We start from the raw sequence: 11,226 nt of genomic DNA on the forward strand, positions 1-11,226 counted from the left end.
GATTGGCACACCTTGGTAGGAATACGCAGGATTAACTAACCCTGCGTTGAAGCCAAGCATATCTCTAGCTCCATCTAGTAGATCCTTTCAGCTTGCTATCTGTTGACACATTTTCAAGCCAATAGTAGTTTTATGCATCAAGTGTTTCCAATCAACTCTTATAACATAATGCATCAAACATAAAGGACTCAAGTGATATTTTATAAAACATGGGACACTTAGAATGCTCCGAAGCTTGCCTTTGAGGAAAGAGGTTGGCCGGTGATCTGGGCACTCAGGGAGGTCCTCGAGAGTTTGCTCCTCTTCTCCTAGAGCTGTGGCCTGAGGTGTCTCCTGCTGATCCTCCTCTTCTTCATCGTTGAACTCCAAAAGAGTTATCTCTTCGGATAATCCTATATGCCTGAGCATGAAATAAGATATCGTGAATGCATATATGATGACATGTATAATATGATATAATGTGATCAATGCATCCTCATAAGTGTTTTCAACAGCATTGCATTAAAGTGACAACAATTGCATCTTATTTTACTGAGTAGGTGCATATCTCTTCTCTAGTAACTTAAGCAAACACTTATGTAAATTATTTTCTAGACTACAAGACAACAGCTGCTTGTTTTGACCATAACTGGAGTTATACGCATCAAAATAATATGGTTATCGGTTTTCTAGAAAGCTTATGAAATTGCCTACAACTTTATTGCAATCATCTTAATGTGATTCAGCAGTTATCTAGGTCAAACAAATCAATCCTTTAGATCTGTCCAGAAAGCAAGAATTTCTGACAGCAGACTTCTAACAGCCATAATTCTTAAACCATAAGGCCTATGACTATGAAAATTTACCACAAGGTAGATAAGTAAGTTTTCTACAACTTTGTTATTAACTATCTTTATATAAAAGATCATTATTGTCATAAAATCACCACCACAACAGAAACTATACATGTAGTCAACCTAGTCGAATTATAAGGCAATAACTAATTAGTTGCATACAACCAATTACTTCTAAGCCTAATTAATAACATCAACAGATCATATGCATCACAAGCACCATAGAAAACATCATGGTTAAACATAACTAATTTATTTATATCCATTTATTAATTTCCTTAGATAATAAGGTGATTTAAAGGATAAATATTTTCATTGCTTAATAAATTCTGAGACAATTACAGTAGCCTAAAAATAACCTTAATAGTCTACTATACAAATTTCGTGCCATTTGAATATGTATAACTACCTCTACAAAAATGACAATTTACATAGGCTTATTTTAGCAAAACTAGTTTAGCTAGTGAAAAGTGCCAAACAATAGATTTAATATTTTTCTTACATACCTCCAAGCATAAGAATATTGTGTAAAAATTTGCATGATCATATGTTATGTATTTTTACCCCAATTAATTTCACTAGAAACTTGCAATTAATTAAGATTAAATAGGAAGACCATATTTTAATTATTCTTACTATAGGTTTAATATTTTTCCTAGCTAGAGAATGTCAACACAAGACCAACAAAATTGGAATCACAATTTTATCACCTACCTAGCTCAAGTTATGTAATTTACAAGATATAAACAACATTAAAAGCACTTATCTTGCTCAATTTAATTCTCCTTGAAAAATACCCTAAATAGTATATTTCGTATTTTTATCAAATAATACACTTTAATATGAAACCAACAAAATTTGGTTCACCCCATTTGAACACTCCTAGCCCTAGATATGAATTTTTGAAACATGCATTCAAATATATGAAATAAATCCAGAAAATCAAATTCAAAATCCACTTGACAGCTGGGGCCCGTGGTCAATGGGACCCACCCGTCAGTGAGACCAAGACAGGGGATGGCGCTGACCAACGAGAACTCACCGACATCGTGGTCTCCGGTGGTAGCGTCTTCACCGTTGCACTCTTCTAACCCCCGCACATCGACTGGTAGGCTTCGTTGACTCGGTGGCTCGCCAGAGCAAGCTTGACAGCGATCATGGCAGATGGAGGTTGGGTGGCGGTACACTGGCCATCTCCGGCTATGGCACACTCAGGCGAGGATGCTACTCCATCCTGGTGACCTAGTGAAGCTACATGGTGTAGGTGAGGGCTCGAGGTGGCGTCGGTGAGCTTGGCCGTGTGCATGGCCGTGCGGCGGTGCATGGAGCATAGCGGTGCTCTCACTATTTTGGCTAGACGGCGGCAAAAGGTGGGTCTCCATCATGCCACTAGCTAGGTCTAGGGTTACTCGGCCTAAGACATGAGAGAAACGAAAGAGACGGTGAACCAACTCGGCAACGGCGAGCTCGAGTGCTACGGCGGCCACGGCGGCCGCGCGTGGAGCGGTGACTCGTTCCAACACATTCAAGCGGTGGCATCATTCCTAGATCTGGCCTAAGCATCTAGACTCTAGCATGGTGTAGGACCAGAGAAGATGGAGGCATGCGGTGCGGTAGAACAGGCAGGCCACGGTGAGCCGTGAGCGTGGCGGTGCTTCGGTGACAACGGCGGCTACGGCGAGGCTAAATGCTGCTATACCTAGGGTCGATAGGTGCTGCTAGTGGCTCAAGGAGGAGGAGGTGATGGCGAAGCAGCTATCACCGAGATGAATCGGTTGGCGAGGCTACATTGGCGGTGAGCGGCTGCAGCGGAGCAGCGGCGGCACACAACGAGCTCGGCGTGGTGCTTTGGCGAGGCAGAGCGAGCGAGAGAAGGTGAGAGCGAGTGAGTGGAGTGAACGGCGAGTGCGCAGCGGCCACGGCCTATGGCCGCTCGGCCACGACACGCGCGCACGGTGCCGATTCAGGCGCCTTTGAATCTGTCTGATAGCGTGACTTAGCGATTCTATAACTCCTCATCCGTGGCGAATTAGCAAAAACTTCCTTAATAACAACTGTAGAGCTACGTGAGATCTCCAACTTTGCTTTAGGAACCATCATCAAATTCTCACTAGTTTACAAACTACATTGCTCTAAAGTGAGGTACTTTGAAACTGAAAACCGTTTCATCACATGGAAAATTTCTCAAGTCACAAAACAACATTTTGTTGATACTTGTGAGCTATTTTTAGCATGGTAAGCACTGAATTAGACCTTGACCCAAAAATAAAAGTTGTTACCCTAGTTAAGTACTACAACTTTTATTTAGGTCACAAAGCCATGCAAATACTCTAAGCTACTGTTCAACTTTGGTCAAATTAGTATCATGAAAATGGCATTTCAAGTGAAACCAACACTTAAAAGCAAATTTGACCTATGTCATGAATATAAACATTGTTCCATTTATCATTCTAGATGTGTATAAGGTGTTTTCATGACCTCACAACCATCTCATACATTGGTCATACATGATTGCAAGCATAAGCATATATATAAATCAACATTTCATGTGACAATGTATAAGAATGAGATGAAATTTCATATGCTCATATTCATGAATGCTTGGATGATGCTTGTGCTCATGAAATGCAGATGCCAAATGCAAAGCTTAACACTAGGGTGTTAACTTCCATATTCAAGTATGACAACCTCCATTCAACTAGCAAGGTGGGACTAAAGTTCCCCTATTTATCCATATGCACACATGAATGGTTCTTTAAGATTTATTTGGAATCATTCAAAATTCTCTATTGTGCCAAGCCCCTGCATATATTCCAACAATCCCCCACCATATCTCAAATGTGCATTTAGAGATTTGCATGTTCCCACAACTATTTAATATACCAGTGTTTCAGTAGAGACTATTAAGTTGAACATTAGCCAAGAGCTTCAAGCTACACCCATCCGCAACTTGAACCAAGGACACTGCACCTTGAATTGCAAGTTTTGTATGGTTTCATTGTTACTCTTGGTGGTTTTCACCACCTATATAGCTTGGAGGAGTGATGAACAATTTAGCACTGCTTGGTGATTATGCAGGGGCTTAGGTGGAGAAGATTGTGAGGAGTTTTATGCTCATCCTCATGGGAGATCACGAAGAGCAACTCTAGTAGATTGAAGGCTTGTTGGGCTATCTTGCTGAAAGATCGACTCATTGGTGAGCGACCATGTCAGGGCCAAGCTTGAGGGCTTGCTAGGCTTCAAGAAGAGCGGCGATCCAAGAACTCGCCTCAGCGGGGACATATATTGATTGCCAACAAGCAACCAAACCTTGGGTGAAAATCATTTTATCAACACTGTTCTCATGGTTAGTGCCCCTCTCTACACTTGCTCTTTTATTTACTTGTATATATTTATCTTGTGCTAGTTGATTGAGTAGCCGACAAGTTGAGTAGAGTAATTCGAGTAGTTGCTTATCTTGTGTAGATCGATTAGTTTATGAGTTTGCCTCGAGTAGTTTGAGTGCTCTAGTGGTAGATTATCGTTTTATCTTGATCACTAGACTTGTGTAAGAGGCTTGCATTGTGTGCTAGCTAGACTAGGCTTGTAGTTTCTATTAGGGATCACCTTTGTCTCTAACATTTGTGCATAGTGTTTATGTGTTTGAAGGAATTTTTTATAGGCTATTCACTCCCCTCTAGCCATCCTAGGATCCTTTCAAGAGGCAAATAGTAGCTATAGTGGATATTAGGCTTGTGGAGTACCACATGATCGGTCGGCTCATGGCCTAGCATTCACGTGGGAGCCTGCTTTGAGGGGTAGTTGAGCTAGCGAAAAACTGGGGATCCTTGGACTCACCTCAACGAGGACGTAGGTGACCAGCAAGTCACCAAAAACCTAAGGGATATATCTTGTGTAATCCTCTACTTGTGGTTTGTGCAATCTATAATTGCTCTTTACTTGTGTTTTTCATTTGCTAGTGTAGTTGTGCACTACTTGTACTTCTCTAGTTTGCTAGTTTGTTGGTTATCCTCTTGCCCACTAGAATTGCATAGGAGTTCTCTTGCTTAGGCTTGCTAGACTAGGGTTTTGTAGTTGTTATTGGGGCCCTCTTTTGCTAATGTTATTTCATTATCTCTAGAAGTTTTTAAATAGGCCATTCACACCCCCCCCCCCTCTAGCCCTCAACCTACTTACACATGTGTCGCTCGCCCATAGCTCCTCCGCCGCATGCCGCTATGTAGGGATAAATCTAGGAGAGAGAGGGAGAGACAGATCATGAGATGAGATAGCCCAGATGTTGGTGAGGGAGGAGAGGATAAGAGAGATGAGCCTATCGATGGATGGAATATTAAATCTAAAAATTTCGGGTCTGCTCAATGTATTACTGTCAGTTCTGAACAAGCACTGTTGAGGAAGGTTGAAGATGCTAAAGTTGACATAGCAGAGCAAAGAGTTATAAAGCTACGAAGTCAGCAACAAACATGTGGATCTAAGAATTTCTTGGGCACTAACTGTGCTGAGACTAACGTCATAAGCTTGCTATAAAAATTTTAAATCATTTTAACAAAATGGTACTATACGTTGTTCAATTCACAAATAGACACATCTCTCACATTCGTGAGCAATGTATGGCACCTCTTTTTTAAACATTTGAAATTTTATTGGAACATTATTGACCAAAAACATATTGTCATGCAAGTTTGTAGAATTTTCTAACAAAGTTTCGAATTATTACAATTATTTTATGTTAATTTGAAGATGGATGAATTATCCATAGCAAACAAATGATTTTTTTCATCCATCTCTAGATATGGCAGAGTGAAACATATGAGCATAAATACAAATTTTATAATGTTCTTGGAATCTTAAAGAAGGTACCCACTCTTCAATTTGCAATTACTTTCGATAAGCACGCATAAATTCATTTAGCTTATACAAAATATAAAATTGGTTCCAAAAATTTTGAAATTTCTGAAAATAGAAAATAGAAATTCATTTATAGTATGTTTGTAGCCTATTTATGTACAAAAAAGTTTGGAGTATGAAAGACATTTTTTAAAGGTTGTTTCACAAGGCGCTTTCTCTATATACATGAATGGAAACAAACATACCCAAAAGAACCAAGAAACAATAATTGGTATCCAAACAAATGTTGTTAATTGGTATAGGAAAAAGAAAGATATCATTTGGAGTTAGCATGAGGGACTAGTTATAAAATTTTACTGCAGATTAAAAAGAGAAAACATTTTGTTCATGTTCTTGAGTTTTCAGTATTTCCCTGTGTGTTTTTCAGAAACCGTCAAGATAATGCTATTTACCCTGGCGGTTTTGCAAAACCGTCAAAAATACTAAACCGTTATGTGCACCAGAAACCGATAATATCAATTTTTCCTGTGTGTTTTGAAAAAACGTAAGATAATACAATTTATCCTAACTGTTTATGCAATAACCATCAAAAAAATCTGAAACCATTATGGAATTTCATGTTTCTAGTAGTGCAAGTGAATGCTGACGTGGAGGATAGAAGAGAGAAGAGAAGAGAGCTTGGCTCTTATGCAAACAACAAGCTGGGCATGGAAGTATAGGCATTGATAGGCCCATACATGAGTGAATGTGAGGAGAATTTAGAAAAGATAAGGTGGGACATAGATAAAAATAACAATAAAAAATTAGAGATAAATAAAAGACTATTATTATATAAATCGGTTTCTACAACTTGGGGCGTGTTTAGATGCGAAAATTTTTGGGTTTTGGCTACTATAGCACTTTCGTTTGTATTTGGCAAAAATTATCCAATTATGGACTATTTAGGCTTAAAAGATTCGTCTCGTCAATTACGGGCAAACTGTACAATTAGTTATTCTTTTTACCTACATTTAATGCTCCATGCATGTGCCGCAAGATTTGATGTGACGGAGAATCTTGAAAATTTTTGGATTTTGGCTTGCATCTAAACGAGCCCTTGTACTATTGGCGAAAAACCAACAGCATGCTCAACACACGCACGTGCAGTATTCCCAAAGGACAAAGGATTTTATACTGCGGTCAATCTGGGCCGGTTCCCTGCAACTCTGCAAAGCTGGCAGGAATTATTAGGAACAGTGTGCAAGGTCGCCGCATCCCTGGCACGCGTGCATGTCGCGACGCATGCATGCCCCTGATTCGGCGAGTCCTGTGACTCCTGATCTGAAAATGCTTGTCTTGGCACCATTTTCACAGCTCTCTGTCGTGACACTCTAAAATTTTATATCTTAAATATATAAAAAAAAGCTTACCCACACACTCTCGATCCAGTAGCCTGCGTCCTGTTTGTTTGAGTTTATTTAGCTTATAAGTCATACTTTTCAACCAACAAATAGTATTTTCTCTCACATCAAATCAGCTAACAGTATTTTCAGTCATGACTGATGTGTCAAACAAGCTCAATCGAACCGGTAACTCCACCATACCTCGTACTGAAGCTCGCTAGCTGCATGGTACAGGCTACTATTACTTACACCGGTACGGTAGCAATAATGCTTTCCTTTAATTACAAGACCTGAATTACACAAGAGTGGCAACGGGCCAATGGGAAGTAAAAGCCGCCATTTCTACCCTCTAGCAGCTTCATTTTCCAACACATGGTAGCTACTGCACAGTGAATTTCAGATGGTTTCGAGCAGGGGCGAAGCCAGCTATAAAAGTCACCGGGGTCTTCAACATTATAGGTAATGGTCATTAGTGTTGTCAACAATACAAAACAGTAATTTTACATTGAGTTTGGCAAAATTTATTGGGGTCGGCTGACCCCGACAAAGGGGCCTAGCTCCACCCCTGGTTTCGAGGATTCAATAGTGTTCTATGAGAGAGAATAAGCTAAAACAAGCTGAAAGTAGTACAGCCGACCACCCTGTAAATTGCCAAGCAAACCAAGAAATTAAACCAACGATGAGTCCATGATGCATTGCATGCATGCATCTACTTTATACATTTTTATTTATTGATCAGGCAGGCCAATAATAGCTAGCAGCGCCCTTTGAAAAATAGAAAAAAAAAGAAGGAGAAATAGAGACAAATTCACAAGACAAGCGTCCCAAACCGACCAAAAAGGCAACGAAAAGACCGTACGCCGGAAAGAAAGACGACGCACACAACCGTAGCGCAGCGGCAACAAGTTGCAACCTTTTTCTTTCAGTTTTGTTGAGCTATAGTAATAAACACTACCAAGTTGCAACTATCCATCTCCAGATTCTGCAGAGACAGAATCATCCGGCGATAAAAGGAGAGGAGAGGAGATTAACATTTAACAGGAGTTAATTACACAGAGTAGTAGTAGTTTGATTAGCACGCAGACCGATCCAGCGGCAATCCATCACAAGTTCCACAGGAGGGCACCAACCGACTGCGCCCATCCGTGATCGCCGTCCAGCCCGAACAGGTCGTCGTGCTGCGCCGCCACGTAGCCGCCGGCGTCGTCGTCGACCCACACCGTGTCGTCGCACCACGGCGTCGCCACGTCGTGGACGAACGACGACAAGCAGGGCATGGCGCCGAACGTGGTCACGACATAGTCCTCGTCCAGCCGCGGGAGCTCCACGATCGCCTCCAGCTCCGCCTCGTCCTGCTGCTGCGGCCCGGCCGCTGGCGGAGCGGGCTGCACCTGCATTGCGGCGCCGGCGGCTTCCGCGGGCGCATCCGGCGGCAGCAGGGCAGCTGGTTCCATGGCCGCGGCGCGCGCCGCGGCGGCCTGGACGTCGCGCGGGGACGCGGAGGCCGGCCGCGGGAGCGCGGCGGCCATGTCCGGGAAGTTGAGCACGGCGGAGGGGCCCTTGACGACGAGCGCGGCGGCGTCGTGCGCGCGCGCCGCCATCTCCGGGGTCGGGAACGTGCCCAGCCAGATGCGTGACTTCTTGCGCGGCTCGCGGATCTCCGACACCCACTTCCCCCACGCCCGCATCCGGACGCCGCGGTACGACGGGTGCGGCCTCCCGCCGTCCGTGTCCCGCTCCCGCGCCCGCTTCTGATGATGCGCTCCCCCGCCACCGCCGCCGGGCGATGGCGGCGGCGAGGACGACGTGCCCCCGGACGACGCCGGGCTGGACACCTCTCCCTCCGGCATTACTAGTGATCGATGCAACAAACCCCCCCAACCAAAGCGATCGATGGCAATGGCGATCGAGCTGGGCGATGATCGGCGTGCGCGCACGTGTGGGTCGGAAGGTTGGAACTTTCTTGGCTTGGCTACTTGTGCGAGGCAAGCTAGCCAGGTGCTGCCGGCCGCTAGCTGCGATGAGATGAGACGATAGAGTAGAGAGCGGTGGAGGACGACGACGAGTGAGAAGAGGGCGCGCGGTTTTAGTAGTGTCTGCCTAGTTGTTGGACCGTGACAGCTCAACAAACAAGGACGCTGCCCGGAGCGACGTCTGTTACGACGTTGCAATGCATTGCCCTGCCCGGGAAAAGCAAGTGGCAGTGATTAAATATAATAACCGGCCGAATTGCAGGTGAAGTGGGCAATTAAGGAATGGGTTAATTCAACTGGAGATAAACTAGGAGCCAGTGGTCAGTGGAGTACTATTTCTGGATTAGTAGCTGACAGTACAACTACAACGTCGACGTGGTCTCTTTCAGGACCATACTTTCCATTAGAGAACGTACTACTTTACTACTACATTGTATTTACTCCTACATAGATAATCTATCATACTCCTATAGATACTCCTATACATTATTAAGACATGCACCACTGGAGATGGCTTCTTTGCTGAGTGTTACACTCGGTAAAGGGCGCTCGGTAAACAGTTTATCGGCAAAGACCTCTTTGCCGAGTATACTTTATCGGGCACTCGGCAAAGAAAAGTGGCCGTGACGGCGAACGCCACCGTGACGGCGGCTTTGCCGAGTGTCAAGGTCAAACACTCGGCAAAGGTACCCGCTTTGTCGAGTGTCGTTGACTTAGACACTCGGCAAAGGTGGCCACTTTGCCGAGTGCCGCCGACAGAACACTCGGCAAACATGCGACCTTTGCCGAGTGCCTGGCCCGTGGCACTCGGCAAATCTGTGATATTTGCCGAGTGCAATGGCCATTGCACTCGGCAAAGTATGTTCCCAGGTAGTTTCCAGGTTGTCACTTTACCGAGTGTCATAGCCATTGCACTCGGCAAAGTGACTGAAAACAACCTTTTTATTTGTTTTTTACATCCCATCCAAAGAAACAGAATATATATATAACAAACATCACCAACATCACATATATATCATCAACAGCACATATATATCACCAACACCACATATATATCACAAATGTCACATATATATCACAAACGTCACATGTCTCATAATATATCACAAATAAGTTCACAAGCAATCCAAGTGCTCCATCATCGTCAACCACAATTGCAAATAGAAGTACCATTAACAACCACAAGTATCATCACTGATTTGGTGAAGGATTCGCTGAAGCATGAGGATCGTTCGATGCCGCCGATTGATTCTGCACAAAGAAGAAGAGATTGCATGTGTGAGACAAGATAAATATATACCATACATGAATAAAACTTTCATACTCCACTAGATTTGACCGTAAGCATGAACATACAAACTAAAACATTTATACTCACAAGAGTAGAATAGTGAGGAGTTAGAGGTGGAGGTGGAGCGAATAGCGAAGGTGGCGGAACTACACCCATAGCGGCGCCAAGACTTTGCATGTACTGAAGAATCTCCGCCATCCTCCGCTGCTCGGCCTCCCGCTCGGCCTCCACCCTCTCCATCTTCGCCTGCATCTGCTCCCGTATCATCCTCTCTTGTTCCAGCTGGGCCTACAATATATTCACCCCAATGTTACAATAATGCAAAGGAAAGGTATGAAAAAACCAATGAACGGCGAATAAACCAGGAATAACCTCGAGTGCCTCCACCCGGTGGTGTGAAGTGTCATGACGAGGTCGTATGGCCGGGCTCCTGCTCGTGCTACTTGCTCGAATCTGGGAGAGACTGGGAGTAGCGGCCGAGTCAATTGCACCGTTGCCAATCTAGTACCGTCCATGCTTCTTGCCTCCTCCCACCCTCATGACGACTTCTCCATCAAGGTCCTCGGTGCTTGGATCGTACTGTGGCCCATGGACCTCCCTTGACATCGATGTGTACTCACTGAGGCAGTTGTGGACGGTCGCATTGCTGTACGCCTCGGGCCCATCCTCCGGGTTGTAGTCGACGATGGACGTCGCCTTGCCCTTGTGGGCCATAGCAAATGCCTTAAAGATGGAGCAAGGCTGGCCGCCATGTGACGCCGACTGCGAGAAAAACAGCAAGATGATTAAAAATCATGCAGAATTGAGCGTTAGAATAAATAAATGAATTCGTGTACTCATGTTTCTGCGTATCCGCTAAGGTTGCGGCTGCCTTGATGGTGTGCTACACCTGGCATCAT

General features: G+C 44.0%; 1 protein-coding gene across 1 annotated transcript; it reads right to left on the reverse strand.

Annotated features, from left to right (window-relative positions):
• Positions 1-7,778: 7,778 nt before the first annotated feature.
• Positions 7,779-9,106, reverse strand: LOC136463131 (ethylene-responsive transcription factor ERF039-like). The gene has a single exon (XM_066462160.1). The coding sequence runs from the start codon at positions 8,911-8,913 to the stop codon at positions 8,167-8,169; it is 747 nt and encodes a 248-aa protein (XP_066318257.1). The 5' UTR covers positions 8,914-9,106; the 3' UTR covers positions 7,779-8,166.
• Between the last annotated feature and the right edge of the window lie 2,120 nt (positions 9,107-11,226).

This window comes from Miscanthus floridulus, chromosome 7 (assembly GCF_019320115.1).
Source record: "Miscanthus floridulus cultivar M001 chromosome 7, ASM1932011v1, whole genome shotgun sequence".
Classification (NCBI taxonomy): Eukaryota; Viridiplantae; Streptophyta; class Magnoliopsida; order Poales; family Poaceae; genus Miscanthus; species Miscanthus floridulus.

Bases quoted from the DNA above. Each gene is read 5' to 3' on its own strand.
- LOC136463131 (XM_066462160.1), bottom strand. From the start codon at position 8,913: ATGCCGGAGGGAGAGGTGTCCAGCCCGGCGTCGTCCGGGGGCACGTCG.